The sequence below is a fragment of the Pelodiscus sinensis genome, chromosome 1 (genome assembly GCF_052426305.1).
Source record: "Pelodiscus sinensis isolate ZL-2025 chromosome 1, ASM5242630v1, whole genome shotgun sequence".
In the NCBI taxonomy this organism is placed as follows: Eukaryota; Metazoa; Chordata; order Testudines; family Trionychidae; genus Pelodiscus; species Pelodiscus sinensis.
Genome location: NC_143052.1, coordinates 69,562,581 through 69,583,082, shown reverse-complemented (window position 1 = coordinate 69,583,082; position 20,502 = coordinate 69,562,581). Strand labels below are relative to the sequence as shown.

Here is a 20,502-nt window from a genome sequence, read left to right as displayed (position 1 = left end):
AGTGCCCTCAGCATGGAAGCATGTCCTCTGGAATGATGGCCAAAGCATGAAGAAACATGCAAATATTTAGCATATCTGGCCCACAAATATTTTGTAATGCTGCCTACAAAAGTGCCATCTGAATGCCTGTTCTCACTTTAAGGTGACATTGTAAACAAGAAGTGGGCAGCTTTATCTCCTGCAAATTGTAACCAAACTTGTTTGTCTTAGCGACTAGCTGAGTAAGAGGTAGGGTTGATTGGGATTATAGGCTCTAGAGTTTTACATTATTTTGGTTTTGAGTGTAATTTTGTAACCAAAAAAAAATCTACATTGTTAGTTTGCACTGCAGTACTTGAATGAGGTGAATTGAAAAATACTGTTTCTTTTGGTTATCATTTTTAAAGTTCAAATATTTGTGGTCAGTTGGTATTCTGATGTTTAACAGTGTGATTAAGAGTGCAATTGTGATTACAGGTAATTTTTGTTAGTTAATCATGTGAATTAACCGTGATTAATCAACAGCCCAATTTATCATAGAGCAATGATTCTTAAACTTATTTGATAGCACCCCCATTCTTTGATAGAACCCCCATACTATACTACGTGTAGTAGTTTGTCCCCACTGCCGTGCAAGCACATATACCAATTTAAAAAAATGCAACACTCACTAAATATTCAAAACAGAGAGGCATTTATTCACAGAGAGGCAAACTGCAATGGTTGCAATCAAATATGCACACCTCATTGTAACTAATAGATTAACATACAGATGGCCATTACTTTGTATAATGCTATTTATACGTAACTGAAATCTGTCAAAATGCACAGCCCTGACTAGAGCCAAAAGCACCAAGCCAGCTGATGACCTGATGTATCTGGAGGAATCAACTTTGCTAGGTATTCATTGCTGTGGGTAAACATGCTCAATAACGTTTATTTCCTTAAGCTTCCCATGCCCCCAGAATACATTCTTCATACACACACCCAGGGGTGCCACTCTCCCCCCAGTTTCAGAGCCTCTGTCATAAAGTCATGTTTTGTTAATTTGTTTCTTTTTTCCTGCTCAGGGCTGTAATAAGTGATCCAGAGCAAAGTACAAATACTGGTACTTACCAGAGAGATCATACCTTTGCAGGTCTTGGGACAGCACCATTGCGCTTTAGAAAAAGAACATTACATGAAACAAAGTAAGTTTTTTGTTTTCTTTTGCAGTGCTGGTTGTGGTTTTGAGGTACAAACTTATTCAACCACTCCTAACTTTAGCAAAATTTGTTCTTTTCAGGCTGAAACTTTTCATGCCTGGTCTTTCTCACTTTTTTTCTTTTTTCTTTTGCCTTTTGCCTTTTGCCAACTGCAATAAAGTTTATTTCATCCAGTTTTAGAGGTGCAAAACCAAGACCAGTGAGGGTATGTCTACACTACAGCACTAATTCGAACTAACTAATTAGTTCGAATTAGTTAATTCGAACTAAGGTAATTTGAATTAGCGCATCTAGATTTAAAAACTAGTTCTAATTAGCGTTTTGCTAATTCGAACTAGCATGTCCACACTGAGTGGACTCTGAACCGAGGTTAAGGATGGCCGGAAGCAGTGCCGGCAGGGCATCAGATTAGGACTTGGAGCGTGGAGCTGCTGTCTCAGGCTAGCCGAGGGCTGTGCTTAAAGGGTCCCGACCCCCACCCCGGACAGACAGTTCTCAGGGGTTCCCCACTTGCAAAGCAGTCCTGCCTTGGAGTGCCCTGAGTGCCCACACTGGGCACATCACAGCACTCGACCATCAGACCGGCTGCACTTGCCGCAGGCTGCCATCTGGGGAGAGGGGGCAATTGGGGCTGCAGGAGAGCTTTCACCCCCAGAAACCCGCAGAGCCAGCCCAGTCCTCCCCATCGGGGGCTCGTACCCCATTCCTCCCTCACCTCCTTCTACTTGCCCCTCCCTAGTCCCCCTTCCTGATATACAAAATAAAGGACACGTGTGTTCAAAAATAGAAACTCTCTATATTTAACAAAACTGGGGGAGACTGGGAAAAGGAGGTGGGAGAGGGGAAGAGAGAGGGTGGGAGAGGGGAGGGCAACTAAAATGATCAGGGGTTTGGAACAGGTCCCATATGAAGAGAGGCTAAAGAGACTGGGACTTTTCAGCTTAGAAAAGAGGAGACAGAGGGGGGATATGATAGAGGTCTATAAAAACATGAGTGGTGTGGAGAGGGTGCATAAAGAAAAGTTCTTCATTAGTTCCCATAATAGAAGGACTAGAGGACACCAAATGAAATGAATGGGTAGCAGGCTTCAAACTAACAACAGAAAGTTCTTCTTCACAAAGCAAAGAGTCAACCTGTGGAACTCCTTGCTGCAGGAGGCTGTGAAGGCTAGAACTTTAACAGAGTTTAAAGAGAAGTTAGATAAATTCATGGAGGTTGGGTCCATGGAGTGCTATTAGCCAGGGGGTAGAAATGGTGTCCCTGCCCTCTGTTTGTGGAAGGCTGGAGATGGATGGCACGAGACAAATGGCTTGGTCATTGTCTTTGGTCCATCCCCTCCAGGGTACCTAGTGTTGGCTGCTGTTGACAGACAGGCTACTGGGCTAGATGGACCTTTGGTCTGACCCAGGACGGCCATTCTAAGCTCAGGGTCGGGGGTCTCAGTGGACCACCTTGATTTTCATGCACACCTGCTCCTGGGTGGCCAGGCTGGCAGCTCTCCTGCCCTAGACGGCCACTTTCCTGTGCCTAGTGCGGAGGTCGTGGATGAGGTCCACGATGTCTGCACTAGACCAGGCGGGCACCCGCCTCTTGTGGACCCGGGCAGGCTCCCGGGAGCCGCCAGCCTGGTCCCGGGAAGAGGCGGAGGGCTGGGTGGCAGCGGGTGGCTGGCTCGAGCCATGCCATGTGCAGGGTCTGCTGGCAGGCTTGCACCTGGCACTGGCACCGTAGCCAGCCCGTGCCCATTTAAGGGCTCCGGGGCAGGGAAGGGGGCAGAAGAGTTTCCCTGGTGGTGCCCAGAGTGGCCACCAGGGAAAGCTGGGGAGGGCTAGCCTCCCACTAGTTCGAATTAAGGGGCTACACAGCCCTTAATTCGAACTAGTGAATTCAAACTAGGTGTTAGTCTTCGTAGAATGAGGTTTACCTAGTTCGAATTAAGCGCTCCGCTAGTTTGAATTAAGTTCGAATTAAGTTCGAACTAGCGGCTCGCTAGTGTAGCGCCTATCAAAGTTAATTCGAACTAACGTCTGGTAGTTCGAATTAACTTTTTAGTGTAGACATACCCTGAGTTCTTTGATACTGCCTGGATGATCTTCATTGAGTGGTTTGTATGCCTGGAATAAACCAGGTTAGAACTTTCCAGATGGAAGATATGCGTGAAACACAAGACACTGCTATGTGTCCTTGTGCTGCAAAATGTGCACAGCTACAACTGTTCATTTCCTCATTGTGGAAGTGAGAGGGTGCTCAATAGTGGTCTATGTAAGCTCCAGCAGCCTCACTCCATGGAAAGGTTGAGATTTTTGCTTATATATGTTGTCTTGGAGGCATGATATTTAATATTAGTTATTGCTACACCTTTATAGTATTTTTTTTTCTTTTTGGTTGTTGTATGACTCCATTAAATCTTCCTCATGCCATGCCATGCATTTATCCATTACTATGACTAATTCAGTAGCTTCAAACCATGCCTTCCTGCAGTAGCAATGTGGCTGTAATAGGTAAATATGCTTTTTCTACCTCAAGGAATGGTGATTTCCAGATAATTCTTTGAGTGTAAAATGTTAACCAAAAGAGTAAGTAGAACATTTTAAACTTATGTGGGTATTGTCCCACAGCACTGATCTTATAGAGCAGAGTGTCCAAAGCTTTTAAAAGCTGGAGAGCCTTCCTTCTCCTCATAGGCTACTATGCCATGAATTATAAAACTCTTGGGCATCTTAAATTACAGATCTTTGTGCCTCCCTTCTCCTTCATCCCCAATACACTTGAGCACTTCAGGACATGCTGATATCTCTTACTGTAATTCTTCTCCATTCTTTCATGTTTCAATGACTAGTGAAATAGTTAGCATTTTAAACTTCTGTTTGAGTTAACGTCAATTCAAATGGATGGGTCAGTCAATAGCTCTGCAAATGGAGGCAGATAGCTCTGCATCAGGTTCATTCAGGTGCTCAAATATAATTATGAGACTTTATTTAAAAAAAAGAAAGCTGTGACTTTGGGAAGCAATTTTAAAGTTTTGCTTCTGCTTCCCTTGGCAAGTCTCTGGGCTACCTGTAGGTTATGCCTCTGCTTTAGTAAAATTGATCTAGAGAAATTGAAATTGATGTTGACTGGACATTTTGACACTATGGTGATGAGAACCACACAATTATTTAGGGAGAGAGAGAGATTCTGGAGTTGTTCTGAGTCAGGAACAAGCAGTCAAATGGTTTTTATGCTGAAGAGCAGCTCAATAGTAAGGACTGATTAATTCATCCTATATAGGTCAGAAGCTAACAATTAAATCATTCCCTAGTGGTTCCCCAGTCTTGCATACCCAGAAATCCATTGCTGTAAATGCACATTAGGCTCTAGTATTGAATGCCACTTCAATGTTAAGATAAGGTAGAAGGCTTGTTAAGTTTTTAAGAGGCTATTCTTCTGAGTACTGTGTTTTCCAGCATTGCTTTTCGTTAAGAGTCATGGAAAATGGTGCCTGGGGGGAGGGGGGGGCGGGGGAACCAACAGTTTTGTAACTCTTCTCAGCATATCTAAGCAACAGTGATGGAGTGTCTACCCCACACATGTCTGATCAGGGCTAAGGTGGCCAATTAACGGCCCACTCTGCACCTGGAGGAGGAGCCAGTGAACAGAGATCTAAGTTGATTGCAAGCAGGCCCACCTTTGTAGGAACAGGCAAGGCCCATAAAGCCAGATTGGGAGAGGAATGGGAGGTGCTACAGATGGTGACTGTTGAGAAAGGGCAGTCATGCTCTGGAAGAAGGAGGGCTAGAGGGATGCTAGGAGAGACTTCAGGAAGGCAGGCAGCAGTCATGCTCTGGGAAGAAGGAGAAAGCTTTTGAGCCGATACACCTGGAGAGAGAAGTGGAATCAGGGTTTAGGAAGCAATTCAAGGAAGGAGCAGGCAGGGCAGTGAGAGGATGCCCAGGACTGCTGAGCTGAAGGTCCTCGGACTAGAACCCAGGGAAAAGGGTAGACCTAGAGTTTTCCTATGAGCTGCCAAGGACATGGCATAAAACTGAGGCAGTGAATGAGAAGCCTGCCTAGGACTGCTGATGGACAGTATCCTGGAAGGGTTGCAACTCTGCATAACCTAGCTGGAAGGCTAAGTCACAAAGGAGAGTCTGAGAGTCCTGGAGCAAGAGGAGCTGCAGACAACAGTCAGAGGGACAGCATGCAAACCATGGATGGGGGCATTGTCCTCCAGAGCTAATCACCAGAGTGACCAGGAGAAGATGCTACAGTAGAGCACTCCATGACATTCACATTGACCCCAAAGATATCTAGACTCGCTCTCCCTGTATTCCAGCTCTTTCATCTGCTTTGTGACTCAACTGGGAAGGGTAATCTGGATCAACTCATAATTAAGGTCTCCACAATCCAAGTATGTTGTTAGTTCTAGAAATGGTTGAAATTGCATGCAAATTGTTACATTTGTAGAATATATTGTTTGATAAATGTGTCATGCATTCTTTTAACAGAATAAGGACCAGATCCTCATTAACTGAAAATATGCTTTCTAATAAGTTACGCTTTGATGGCAGAATTCTGTCAAGGTAATCATAAATTTCATAGAACCCCTTTTTAAAATCAGTGAGTAATAAATTATATTCTTTTGAATATTAGCATAACTGAAGCTTATTACATATCTCTTTAGAAGTGTGTTCATAATATATACATTGGAGCCTTGCAGTGGGACTTGTGCTCCGGTGGGCCCCGCAGGACCCGCTGCCATAATAGCGAGAGTGGGTAGGAGTGAGATTAAAAATAGTCCTGGGAGGGAATCTAATGTACATTACACATATATGTGAAATTTTAATTTTCATAGGGAGCTGTTATATACTGACATAGTTTAGAACAGCCTTGAGGCTCATTTGACCCAATGGCTCCTTTCTGATGTCTTTTGCTGTAGCCAGTTCTTTCTGGACACAGCTGAGCATTCAGCCCATTAGCTTCAAAGATCGTGATGAACATAGCTGGTCCTAATACATGTAGTTTATTCGTTGACTTGTGAAACTTCTGCAAAAACACCTGTTTTTGGATGGAATTTTAGATACAGAACATAAAATTGAATGTAGATACATGTCTGGGTCCACAAGACAGATTGGACAATATTTAAAACTAAGCTAAAGCAATCAAAAACATTAATATTCTTAAAATAATGATTACATAATATTGTAGGGCATCTGCCAACGAACTGCTTTTAAAGATGTTAACTTCAAAATAGTGATCTATTCATCCCATTTCAGTTTGAAATAGACTACTGTAAACACAAAACTCAAATGGTGTTTTTCAATTACCATTCTAGGAATGGACGTGATGCTTGCAGAGAGCTGATTGGATTCTTTTTTATGTATGACAGATCTCTTACTGTATATGAATATCGACAATTTGGAAAAAATAGGTAAGATGAATAGCTAATAAAATTTTTCAAGAAGAAAATTCTCCAGAATATATCCAGACAAATTACTTTCAAGTTTATTTATTTCAGTTTATTTTAAATGATCTTACAGAACAAATGCCCTACCTTTCATTCAGAAAGGAGTTTATAGTCACCAGCATGGACAAAGAAAAGGACAACAATATGATCTTAATGACTTACATGTTGTAAGTACTTTTTTATTGAAATTATATAAACTCTGCTGATGATTGGAAATGCCACTTGGGTTGCTTGAATTTAAGGCTGAAGCAAGGCCTCTAACCTAGCATTTGAGGGACTAATTCAATTTCTGCTGCAATCAATAGATGCCTTTGCATTAACTTCAGCTTGCTTTGAGGCCCTAAGAATTAAAGAGTTTGGATTAGAACTGGCTGGGAATTTTTGACTAACCTATTTTATTGGAAAACTAGCCAATTAGCCTGTCATAAGACGGGATTTTCAGGTCTCTCCTCCACCTTGATCTTCTCTCCTGAGCCTCCGGTCTCTTGCGCCGTCTCTCTCTCTCGCTCCTACTGTCTCCCCATCTCTGTCTCAGCTCTCCTCCACCTCCTGCCTCTCCCTCTTTCTGCCTCTCTCTTGGTCTCTTTCTTTCTCTTCTCCCCCTCCTGCCTTGCATTCTCCCTTTCTCTTCTCCTCCTCCTCCTGACTCTCCCCACACCCCTTCCCCTTTCTCTTCCCCTCCTGTCGTGGCGCTCGGCTGAGTGCTGCCTGCTCAGCCGAGCCGCTGCGAGGGAGGGGGCTGGGGCGGTGACATACACGGCCAGGGGGTGGAGCCGTGTACGTCACCGCCCCACCCCCCGCTTCCCCTCCCGCCATGGGGGAGCCCAAATGGTCCCTTGCGCTGCTGGCTCCCCCGCGGCAGCCCGGCTGACGTGTGCAGCACTCAGCTGAGCGCCACAGCAGGAGAAGCAGGGCCATGTACATCACCGCCCCCTGGCTATGTACATCACCGCTCTGCCCCCTTCCCCTCCCTCCATGGTGGCTCGGCTGAGTGTTGCGCGCTCAGCCGGGCCGCCGCGGGCAGGAGGGGCAGGTAGAGTTGCCAGGTTTCCGGCATTGTACTGGAAAGTCTGATATTGGCGTGCTCTATCCGGTTTAAAAAAAAAAAAAAAAAAAAAAAAAAACAGAAAATACTGGACATGTGCAATGTCCTGTATTTTCTGATTTTTCCGGCTGTGCACTGGAAGGAAGCCTGGAGTGGGCGGGGGGGAGCGGCTGGGAGTCCCAGCTGAGAAGAGGGGCCGCGATTGCCGCTGGGAGCCCTGTCGGTTGAGTGTGAGGAGAAGAAGCCTCCTCCTCGCTTGTACGTCGCTGGGACCCTGCGTGGGACAGGCAGCAAGTGCACAGGTCGGTCCCGCTCCCTGCCGGCCAATTTGCTCACCCCCTCCCCTCCCGGCCGGCCAGTTCTCCCCCACTTCCCCTCCTGATCTTCCCCAGCCAGCCCCTCTGTTTTGGAGCAGGGGACCCCCCCCTCCCCCCCCAGCTCTGCTTCCCGCCGTCCCAATCCTCTTCCTGATCTCCCCGGCCAGCCGCCGCTGCACCTCTCCCTGCCCCCGCCAGCTCTGCTTCCTGCCCCCCCTTCCTCCCGGCCAGAGCTGCTGCTGCACCCCCTGGCAGCTGTGCTTCCTGCTCCCCCTTCCTCCCGGCCACCCTCACGGCCCCCGGCCCCCTCCCCACCTCTGCTTCCCACTGGCCCATTCCTCTTCCTGATCTCCCTGGCCAGTGCCGCTGCACTCCCCACCCCCCGTCAGCTGTACTTCCTCCCGGCCACCCTCGTGGTCCCCGATCCCCCCAGTTGTGCTTCCCACCCCCCTTACTCCCGGTCAGCCCTGCCCCCTCCCAGCCGGTCCCCCCTCCATGTCCCCCGGCCAGCCCCATTGCCCCCGCATTAGCTGTTTCCAGGCCCCCCCTTCCCGGCCAGTACTGCTCCCTTTTTGGCCGGTTCCCCACCCTTCCCCAATGAAGTGGGCCGCTGTGGGGGAGGAGAACGGGGCGGGGCACTTCCACCTTCCCCTCCCACTGGCACTCAGCTGAGTTCTGCGCGCTCAGCCGGGCTGCAGCGGGGGAACCCAAACACTCCCCCTTGGCTGCCCGCGCTGAGCGCGCAACACTCAGCTGAGCGCCATGTACGTCAGGGCCCCACCCCCCTTCCCCTCCCTCCGTGGTGGCTCGGCCGAGCACTGCGCCACTTAGCTGGGCCGTGGTGCGGGAGCAAGCGGCAGGGAAGCGCGGACTCCAAACGGTGGCTTACCGCTGCTTGCTCCCCCGCCGTGGCCCAGCTGAGCGGCACAGCTCTTAGCTGAGCCGCCACGGACGGAAAGGGGGGCGGGGTGCTGACGTACACGGCCGGGGGCATGGCCGTGTACGTCAGCATTACAGACTCTCAGACATTGGGCTACTATATATATAATGTCAATTTGTCAAAACTAAAACTTTTTATGGAAACTTATTTTGATGAAAATGTATTTGAAACTGATTTCTCAGGTTAGGATGGAATGTTGAGGGAGATTGACCCCCAAGATAGCCACTAGTCCAGTGGTTAGGGCACTTGCCTGTAAAGTGGGAGTCTCTGTTTTATGTCCCTGCTCCAAAACAGGCAGAGAAGGGACTTGAACTGATGTTTCATATATCTTAGGGAAGTGCCATAGTTATTGAACTACTATTCTGGAGTGGGTGTTCTCATTTTTTTGCAAACATTTTGAAAAGTTTTGTTTTTCCTATTCTGAAACAGTAAATGTACTTAAATCTCAGATTTTCCCAGGAAAGTAAAACTTTCTCATCCAGTTCTAGTTTGGATTACTGTGCTATATTAGCAATTCTTAGATTGTGAGTCGGGACCCCAAAGTGGGTTGCAGTTCCCTTCGAATGTAGTTATCAGGGCTGGCTTAGACTGCATACAGGGCTAAAGCTTGAGCCACACTTCCTAGGACAGAAGTCAAAGCCCCAGGGCTTCTGCCCTGAGAGGCACGGCTTAGATTGTAGACCACCTGCCTGGGGCTAAAGTCCTTGAGCTTCACATTTGGCTCCCCTGCCCAGAGTGGCGAGGCTTGGGCTTCGGACCTTCAACTAAGGCTAGAGCAGGTTCAGGTTTCCCCATCCTGGGGTCATGAAGTAACTTTTGTTGTCAGAAGGGGGTCACAATGCAATGAAATTTGAGAACCCCTGTGCTATATAAAAGCACTAACTGACAGCCAAATAAATACCACAGGTTGAAACTCTGGGCACCCTTGGGACCTGACTGGTCCCGGATGAGGGATTTTGCTGGACCAGGAGATCATTTCTGGCCCTCCTGCTGCCGGCCCCAACTTCTGCCCTGCCACCCCATCTGGCTTCCCAGCTCCCCTGCGTAGCTCAACTGGGTCATATGCCAGGCTTCTGGGTTCTCCCCCTCTGCCCCACTCCCTGGCTCAGCTGAGCTGCATTCTGGCTCCTGTCCCCTCCCTTGCCCAGCTAGGCCATGCACCAGGCTCCCTCGCATCCCATGCGTTGTGCTAGGCTCCTAGAGCCACCCACCGTTTTTCCCTATGCAGCACACTGGGACTCTCTGATCCTGGAACATTCATGGATGTTGCCAGACCAGAGAGTCCTAGTTTATAGAGGTACAACTGTGCAGATGTCAGTGGTCTCAAAACAGGCTGCATGTTTTACTTTTTCCACCAGAGGGCACATAGCTGCAGCTGGAAAAGGATTTGGAAACCTATATTTTTGTTACCAAAGTGAGTAACTGTGAAAGAGGAGAGAGCTCTGATGACTAAGTAGAACAAAGTTGTGAGTTAGTTCTTGGTAGGTATGTGGCACACTTGCAGATTCTGGTGGGAATTCATGGTGATTCCATGTAAGTACAGCTGCTAGCATATTATTTGTTTTTCTAATTCTCTAATTTTTAGAATAACTAAAATCTCATTTTTTATGTTTTCAAATTATAATTAGAAATGTGTGCCATATTCCAGTTGCATTCTAAAATAACATTTTTTCCTGTTAACATTTTTAAAATTATAGTTTTCAATGAATGTCTTATAGCACATTATGTAGAATATACAACTTACTTTTAAATCATTTATCATCACTTACAGGGTGCTAATCTGACTTTTCTGAGTTGCAATCTTAGCCTTCCAGAAAGTATTAAACAGAATGCAATATTTACCCTTCGTGTCACAAATATTGATGAAGCTGCAATGGACATTCTAAAGTAAGTGCAATAGATTAGTTTTTTTGGATTAGTTCTCTTTTTTTGCAAATATCTTCCCAACTGAAGAATTTATATATAAGCCTTAAGTACATACATATTATTTATTAATTATTGCTAAAAGTTTCTGCATTTAGTCTCTTGTTGGAAAGAACTAGACAGCTGATGAAATAGTATTGAGGTAATGTACAAAGGATCCTTTAACTATTTGTTGGAGTGGCAAAGATTATATTCCTTAAAGGTCTTTTTCACTGTATTTTGGTGCTGAATTTGAATTTAAAGACTAATGATCTAGATGCAAATTGCATATTAAAACCTTTCTGAAGGTACTTATGGTACCAGATTGATTACTTCATTTGAAAATACAGCAGCAAACCCTATTGCCAGCTCTGTCCACATATCTATATAAGCGACACCATCACAGGACCTAACCACATAAGCCACCACATCAGGGATTTGTACAACTGCACATCCTCTAATGCAGGGGTGGCCAATAATTTTTTACCCGGGGCCACCTCAGAAATTTTTTAAGTGGGTCTGGGCCGCTGTGGAAGGGGGATGGGGCCTCGAGTGGAAGTGGTGGGGCTGCGACACTTCCACGCTTCCCCACCCACAGACCTTGATTGGTCTGGGGGTGGGGAAGTATGCAAAATCTTTGCTGTACCCCCCCAGAGAGACTTGCCAGCTGTTTTGAATAGCTGGTGGTTCCCTCTAGGTACCCGTGCCCCTGGCAGTGGGAGGACACTTTACGTGCTCTCCCCTGCTCTCCCCAGGTCAATCGGTCTGGAGAGGGGGAGCATATGAATTCTCTTGCTCCCTGCCCCCACCCTGCAAGGAAGCGCTGTGCTTAGAGTCAACTGCTAGCTGAGCAGAAGCTGTCAGTTGACTAAGTGCTGAACCTCTTGCAGGGTGGGAGGAGATTTCACGCGCTTCCCCCACCCCCATGCCCTGATTGACTTGGGGGCAAGGGGAGTACGTGAAGTCTCCAGCCACCCTGTCCGGTGCTTAGAAGCACCATGCCCCTCTCAGGGTGGGAAGAGACTTCATACACTTCCTCCTGGCCCCAGGCCAATCAGGGCTTGCCCCTCTCAGGGTGGGAGGAGACTTCGCGTGCTCCCCCCCAGGCCCTGATTGGCCTGGGGGCAGGGAGAGTGGCAGGGACTCCGTGGGCTGGATCAACTTGCTTGGTGGGCTGGATCTGGCCCACAGAGGCCCTTTTGCCCACCCTTGCTCTGATGTGATGTTATCAAATACCAGCAATGCTCCTCTGCCATGTATGTTGGTCAAACTGGACAGTATCTGTGATTAAAGGATTAATGGACATAAATCAGATGTCAGGAATGGTAACACACATAAACCTGTAGGGGAATATTTTAACCTCCTTGGACATTCAATAATGGATTTAAAAGTAGTCATTCTTCTACAAAGGAATTTTATCTCCCAGTTACAGAGGGGAAACTGCTGAACTGGAATTCATTTACAAGTTTGACACCATCAACTTGGGCTTGAATAAAAATATTAACTGGTTAACACACTCCAAAGTCAATTTCCTATGCCTTTAATATTTGCATTTACACATTAAAAGCTATGAATGGGACACATCCAGCCTGACTCAATTAGCTTAGCATCATTAACACTGGTCCTGCTATTGACAGGAAACTGCTTTTGCTGTTATATATACTATGCATTCTGTAATTTCCACTCCAACTCATCTGATGAAGTGGGTTTTACCTATGAAAGCTCATGATATAATATATTTGTTAATCTCTAAGGTGCTACAGGACTGCTCATTGCTTTTAAAGTTGCATACTAACACTACCCCTCTGAGACTTTTCATTTTAAAGAGTACACCTTCTGATTGTTACTATATAGATATTTAAGCATTCCTGCAAAGGCCTACACTTTAAGAATTTAGGAGGAGTCATATAATTAAGCTAGTTACAGGAGTATAAAAACCAAAGAATCAAAATCACAAACTGCTTATGTATGTCTTCTCTACGAGTGTCTTCTCTCACTGTGACAGTCTCTGGCCTTGTTCTGAACCTGAGCCTTTGGCTAAGCAGCATGGGCAGCCATAAGTGGGGAAACATGTGGTCGCGTCCTCACACATCCCAAGCCTGTCATATTGAAGTAAGGCAATTTTGGGCCTTTTAGAAAGGCGATCCAATCTACTGTCTCTAGTTAAAGGGAAGAGCCTAAATGATTTAAAAATATTTAGGTTGATAGCTTTTTTTTCTGTCAAGGATACACTTGTTAATAGTTGTGAATCCTTGTTTCTTTATTGTTTTGTTGTTATGCTACCCACTTCTCTATTACTTATGTGTAAGGTCTTTGGTATTTTGATTGTTTCTGTCTGTTGGGGTATGTCTACACTGCCACCCTAGTTCAAACTAGGCTGGCTAATATAGGCAATATAAATCATGGGCTTCATTTGCATCTTGCCGGGTGCCGCCATTTTTTAATCCCCGTTAGTGCAGACTCCGTGCCCGCGGCTACATGCGGCACGGAGTGGGTAGTTCGAATTAGGCTCTCTAATTCGAACTACCGTTACTCGTGGAATGAGGTGTAACGGTAGTTCGAATTAGAGAGCCTAATTCGAACTACCTACTCCGTGCCGCGTGTAGCCGCGGACACGGAGTCTGCGCTAACGGGGATTTAAAAATGGCGGCGTCCGGCAAGATGCAAATGAAGCCCGTGATATTTAAATCCCGGGCTTCATTTGCAACTTTGATTGCCTACATTAGCCACCCTAGTTCGAACTAGGGTGGCAGTGTAGACATACCCTTGTATAGTTACTTTTGCTGGGTATAAACCAAATAAGGTGGAGGGATATAAATGATTAGATAATCATGTTACAGCATGCTAGGATTGGTTAGTTAAATTTCAGTACAATGATTATGATTAAGATATAGCTGAGAATATTACTATATAAATTAGGGGCAAATGGAAACTAAGTTGAAAAAATGTGAACTGGAAACTGGATTCATGCTTGCTGGAAGCTAACCCCAATAAACATTGACTTGTTTATTGGACTTGTAGTATTGCTGTTCTCAATTCATATTAGAAGGACCAGGGAAGTGAGAGGGTGAAGGGATAAGACTTCTAACACTGCTCAGTACCTTAAGGGAAAGAAGGTCAAAGAATTGGAAGAAAAGAAAGGAGTAAGAGGTAGCTGATGCACTTCCAAATAAGACATCACTTAGGCTACGTTTGCATTGCATCCCTCTTGGGGAAAAGCCTATGCAAATGAAATGCGGATTAGCATATTGCCACGCTTCATTTACATAATTAATTAGGGCCTGTTTGTGCGCATGAGGCTTTTGCGCAAAAAGGAACCATCTACACAGCTCCTTTTTGTGCAAAAGCATCCTCTTGCGCAAGAGCTGTTCTTCCTCATTTCCTTTGTTCCCTATGCCCTGTAAAGGCCAGGGCTAAAATGTAATAAATACAGTTTGGAGATGCAGTGCATTTCTACCATGGAAAATCTCTCTTGAAGGGAAATTCCTACCTTTTATTATTTCAAAATAGGCTTTGATAAATTCTAGGCTGTCACATAATTAAAACAGGTAATTGTGATTAATTGCACAGATTAAAAATGATGAATCATGTTACTAATCACATGGTATTCTAGCACTGTTTAAAAGTGTATTTAAATATTTTCAGATGCTTTCTGTATTTTCAAATATATTGATTTCTATTGCAACACAGAATACAAAATGTATAGTGCTCACCTTATATTTTTGATTACATATATTTGCTCTATAAAACCGCAAACAAAATAGAATTTTTCAATTCTCCCATTACAAGTACCATAGTGCAATCTTAACATGAAAGTTGAAGTTACAAACATAGAATTAGGTGCACAAAGAACTGCATTCAAAAATAAAACAATGTAGAACTTTAGAGCCTAAAAGTCCACTCAGTCCTTCTTGTTCAGCCATCACCCAGTCAAGTTTGTTTACATTTTCAGGATATAATGCTGTCCACTTCTTGTTTACATGTTACTAGACAGTGAGAATAAGCATTTGGATGACACTGTTATAGCTGGTGTTGTAAAATATTTATATGCCAAATGCACTAAAGATTAATGTGCCCCTTTATGCTTAAACCACCATTCCAGAGGACATGCTGATGACCGATTCTGCTTGACACTTATCCAAAACAGTGTGGACCAATTCATGTTCATTTTTATTATCTGAGTCAGATGCCACCAGCAGAAGATTTTTTTTTCCTTGTTTGGATTCTGTAGTTTCTGAATCGGAGTTTTGCTCTTTTAAGATCTCAAAGCATTATTCCCACCTTGTCCCTCTCAGATTTTGAAAGCTATCTTTAAAAATCTCACATTGGTACCATCTTTGATTCTTTTCGAATCTAAAGAGAAAGTGTTTTTAAGATGAACACTTGCTGGATCATTATCTGAGACTGCTATTATGGTATATGAAATATACGACGGAATGTGGGTAAAACAGCAGGAGGCATGCATTTCTCCTCCCAAGGAGTAAAGTCACAAATTTTAATAATAATTTTTTTAATGAGTGTTATCAGCATGAAAGTGTCTCCTTACGACTGGTGGCTGAAGCATGAAGAGGCACATGAGTGTTTAGCATATCTGGCATGCAAATACTTTGCATTGCTGGCAGCAAAAATACATGCCGACATTTGTTCTTGATTTAAGATGACATTTTAAATAAGCAGGCAGCATTATCTCTTATAAATGTACATACACTTGTTTATCTTAACAGCTGGCTGAAGAAGTAGTAGTACTGAGTGGACTTGTGGGCTCTAAAGCTTTGTACTCTTTTGTTTGAGTGCAACAACAACAACAACAAAACCCTGCGGTTATATATTGTTGCACTTTCATGATAAAGAGATTGCATTACAGTACTTGCATGTAGAGCCCCAAATGGATACATTTTTTACCAACAGATGTGGATATCCATGGACAGAAATCAGTATCTGCTGATCCTCAGAGCACTACCCCCAGAAGACTCTGCAGCCAAAGGAGAGGAACATGGTCCCATTGTTCCTAAGATTCAGCATCCTACACTGGCAGCACTTCTCAGCTGTATGGCAGTACCTTCCCCAGGCCTGAGCCTGTATAGCTAGAGGCAGTCCAACCACACAGCTGGAAGGCACTGCCAGCGTGGGATGCTATCTCTCTTAGGAGTGACGGCACCACATTCCTATCCTTTGGACTGCAGCATCTTGTGGGAGTAGAGCCCTGTGGATCAGCAGATACCAATTTCTATTTGTAAATATCCACATCCATGGGTAGACAGTCCATACAGGCCTCTGTATATATGAGATGGACTGAAAAATGCTATTACTTTTGTATATCTTTTTAGAATGCAAATATTATTATTTTTAATTACAAATATAAAGTGAGCACTGAACACTTTTATATTCTGTGTTTCAACTGAAGTCAATCTATATGAAAATGTAGAAAAATGCCCAAAATATTTAATGGATTCCATTTTTTAGCAGCACAATTAAAACTTTAGTTAATTGCAATTATTTTTTTTAGTTCACCATGTTAGTTAACTGCAATTAGTTAACAGCCCCAATAAATTTACTTGTTATACAGTAAAATAAGTAACTTTTAAAAACCTATTTCATCTTTGTAATAGCTAGTTGAATGGCAAATCATTGAATGTATATTATTTTGTAAATCGGACTCTCAGCAGAATATTTCTGAAAAGGAAAATGTCATTTACATTTATTATCTTCCTTTTGGGTTTGTGGATTTCATTGGTAGAACAATAGTTCTTGTTACAGATAATTTTGTTTGAAGATTATGGTTCCATTACTGTGTTGCCTGAGCAATTCTAATTCTATTAAGTTATTTAAAGATGTACTTTCATGGTATTTGCTGACTCAAATTATAATGAAGATTCAAAGTTACCCTGTAATAGATATTTCAAGATAGAAACCATCCCTTTTTTAGCAGTAACAATGCCACAATTAAGACATTCATTCAGTATTTCAAGACTTTATTAGAACAATTTAATTGACTATTGCTACAAATTTCATACCATCTTTCAAAATGCCTAGCTTTATAAAACCTGTGCTCATTTACACTTATGCCCACATTAGGGCCTCATTATGCTGCCAGTGGTTTAAATGGTCCATACTGTACTGAGAAGCAGGCCCATAGAATTCACAGCTTATCTGCATATTGTAGTGTCCAGAAATTATATATCTATATCAGTGTTTCCCAAATAGTGTTCCGCGGAACACCAGGGTTCAGTGAAGTGAAAATAAGGGTTCTGCGAGAAAATTCTATTACAATAACATTTTATGATTTTTTAAAAAATAATAATTAATATTATGTGATTTTTGTTTCTAAATATGTGCAGTTCAACTAAATGTTGATCTCATGACCTTGTTTAGCATTTGTTTATTATAATCCTTACTTATTTGTGGTCTACTTCTTCAGCTCCATATATTAGACTGTTATTAAGGGTTCCGTGGCCAAATAAAATTGGGAAACACTGATCTATATGATATTTACATCTAGTTTTTCCTTCTAATTATATCAAGGTTTTCCTAAAATGGAGGACAAGAGTTTACTATTGATAATTCAGGCAAGACATTTTGTATTTCATGAATACATTCTTTTTGCTGCACAGCTTCTTTCTTTATCCATCACAAGATTATGCAAATGCCACCGCTTCTGCTCCCAAGAGGGTCGAGACAAAAGATCAGAGGGAAATGCCTTCATCATACCCTGGACCTCTCCCCTTCTATATGCCTTCCCACTGACTCCATTACTCTCCAGGATGATCAACAAGATTTGCATGGATCAAGCCACAGTGATTCTAATAGTGCCCTATTGGCCAAGACAACTGCGGTTTTCCTACCTGCACCATTTATCGATTGCTCACCTGATCCCCCCCCCCCCCCCATCAGTCCCAAGTTACTGACCCAGCATCAAGGCAAAACTCTCCACCTCAATCTCAGGGCCCTCAAACTCACAGCATGGCTTCTTCATAGTTCCAAAATGAAGAACTTACCTGTTCAAACAGTTTGAAGCAGATCCTCCTAAATAGTCAGCACTTCTCCATGAGGTATACCTACCAAAACAAATGGAAACGATTTCAAGAGTGGTGCCGCAGTCGTCAATTGCATCCAAACACTGTTCTGATACCTGTCGTGCCGGAATACCTGATGGACCTCAGTGATGCTGGCCTTTCTATTAGCTCCGTTTGTGTCCATCTGTCCACTATCACAGCCTTCCACAAACCAGTGGATGACCTCTCGCTCGTCGCACATCCTATCACAAAGTGCTCCTTAGCCGGTTTGCAAAAGACTTGTCCAAATTTACACCTGCCAGTGCCACCTTGTGACTTAAACCCTGTGCTTGGCACACTCACAAGACTAGCTACTTTGAGCCAGTAGCTACTGCCTCCCCACAACATCAAGCTATGAAATTGGCCTTCATAGTGTCAGTTACTTCTGCAAGAAGTGTAAGAGAAATTGCAGCCCTGATGGCTCATCCTCCATATACTATTTTTACCAATCATCCTCAGACCTCATCTCAACTTCCTTCATAAAGTTATATTGGACTTTCACCTCAATGAGCCCATCTACCTTCCCACCTATTTTCCAAAACCTCCCCGAGGGAGCTGATGCTACATACTCTGAATGCTAGGCAAGGCCTTTCATTCTACATAGATAGGACCAAGGAAATCAGACTTTTCATTTTATGTCTGGTCCCCACAAGGGAACAGCAGTTTCTGTGCAGTTTTGCACAGTTTTGCAATTAGCAAATTGATTGCTAATTGCATATACCTTTCCTACTATCTTAGTAGGAGGGAACCACTGCAGACTATCACAGCATACTCCACCTGTGCTGTGGCCATGTCAGCTGCTTTCCTGAATTATATATCCCTTGGATATATGCAGAGCAGTGATATGGTCTTCCCATCACACCTTTGCACAACACTATGCTTTACAGCAGGGACCCATACCTACCACCACTTTAGCCAAAGCAGTCCTTGCCTCTTCTCACAACTGAGTCCAACACCCGCAAGAGGTGGTTACTGCCAGCTATCACCTGAGTGGAGCACCTAGAGGGACACCACTTGAAGGAGAAGAAGTTACTTACCCTGTGTAATAACAATGGTCCTTCAAGATATGTCTCTCTGTGGGTGCTCCACTACCCTCCCTCCCTCCCCTCTACTTTGGAGTCCACTGAACAGTTTCTGGTAAAAAAGGAATGGAGGGACACTCGCACCGCACACACAGCCAATGAATTAAAACAGCGCAAGATGGCTACTGTGCATGCATGGCGTGGGTAGGCACTGCTAAGCAAAAATCTCCAATCACCAGTGTGAGCACCCAGAGGGGGGCACATCTTAAAGAAATATTACTGCACAGAGTGACTAAATCCTTCATATTTTTTCCCAACCAACAAAATTGTCAATATGATTAAAAACCAAATGTTCATTTTTGTATGAGAGCTTATAATTCCTGTACAAGTCTCTTCCTTTAGATTCAGCCTCTGCACCCTGAGTCCTAATAAATAGCTGTTAGCAGTAACAGTAAAGACTTGTGTGGCAAGTTATACATCTATACAGGGGTGGGCAATAATTTATAATGGGGGTCACTGATTTTGGTAAGTGGTCAAGAGCTGCACTTCTGTGGAGGGAGTATGGGGTCTGCGACAGCAGGTTGGGTGTAGAAGATAACTTGGGATAGAGGACTGAGGTGCAGGAGAGAGTGAGGGGTTTGAGAGGGAATTTGGGTGATGGAGGGGGTTATGATCTGGGTGCAGGGGCTTAGAGTGAAGGGTCCAGGAGGGGTGATGGGTGCAGGATAGGATTCTGGCCAGGAGGAGGGATGCAAGAGGGGGTTCAGGTTCTGGGAGCGAGTTGTGACCTGGTGGGGAGGGGTGCAGAGCATTTGGGTGGTGACATGAGGCAGGGGAATGAGGTGCAGGGTCGGGGGAAGGGGGGTATGTTTGCCAGAAAGGATTCTGGCCTGGGGGAGAAGTGTAGGAGGTGGTACAGAGTCTGGGAGTTGAGACCTGGAGGATTTGGGGAGAAGGGGATACAGAGGGTTTGGGTGGTGGCCTGGAGCAGGTAGTTGAGGGGAGGGGTGTGTGCCAGAGCATCTCTGGCTGGGAGATGCTTACCAAGGCAGCTCCCAATCACCAGTTCTGCAGGAACCTGAGCCGCCCAGCCTGTGTGCTGGGCAGCTGCTCCACTTGGCTCTTCTCCAGCACAGTGAGGGATGGAGGGTGAGGAAGTGAGGAGGCTTCATTCGTTGCCTCGGCCTTCAGCAAAATTTCTCAGCTCCTATTGCCTGGAAACTTGCCAATGGGAGCTGGGGGATTTGGCTAGAGGGTGGGGACAGCATGCGAAGCTTTCTCCTTCCTGCCCAGCCTGCATAGCAATTAACAGCCAGCTGTTTAAAGCAGCTGCAGCTACTGAGTCCTAAGGGTGTTGGCGAGGCGGCCGTGGGCCAGATCCGGCAGCTTGGCGAGCCGGATCTGGCCTGCTAATTGCCTCTTACCCACCCCTGTCCTATAAATATTCACAGACAATATGCCAACCCAGAGAAATACATTCATTATTAACCAAATAGCCATTGAAGAAGATTCACATCTACCAATGGTTCAGAATCAAGAGCCTTTTGAGCCCAATGAAGAGAACAGCTCATGTGGCTCTGGCCATAATTTTGCA

At 44.6% G+C, this 20,502-nt stretch overlaps 1 protein-coding gene across 6 annotated transcripts in view; it reads left to right on the top strand.

The window, feature by feature from the left end:
• Nucleotides 1–20,502, top strand: part of CAPS2 (calcyphosine 2) — a 67,567-nt gene that overhangs the window by 32,544 nt on the left and 14,521 nt on the right. For all 6 annotated transcript variants that reach the window (XM_075931995.2, XM_075931990.2, XM_075931984.2 and 3 more), the window contains 5 exons: nucleotides 1,050–1,169; nucleotides 5,672–5,746; nucleotides 6,499–6,594; nucleotides 6,704–6,797; nucleotides 10,704–10,819. In XM_075931995.2, the coding sequence (XP_075788110.2) occupies nucleotides 1,050–1,169; nucleotides 5,672–5,746; nucleotides 6,499–6,594; nucleotides 6,704–6,797; nucleotides 10,704–10,819 (501 nt within the window). The remainder of the gene's footprint in view (nucleotides 1–1,049; nucleotides 1,170–5,671; nucleotides 5,747–6,498; nucleotides 6,595–6,703; nucleotides 6,798–10,703; nucleotides 10,820–20,502) is intronic.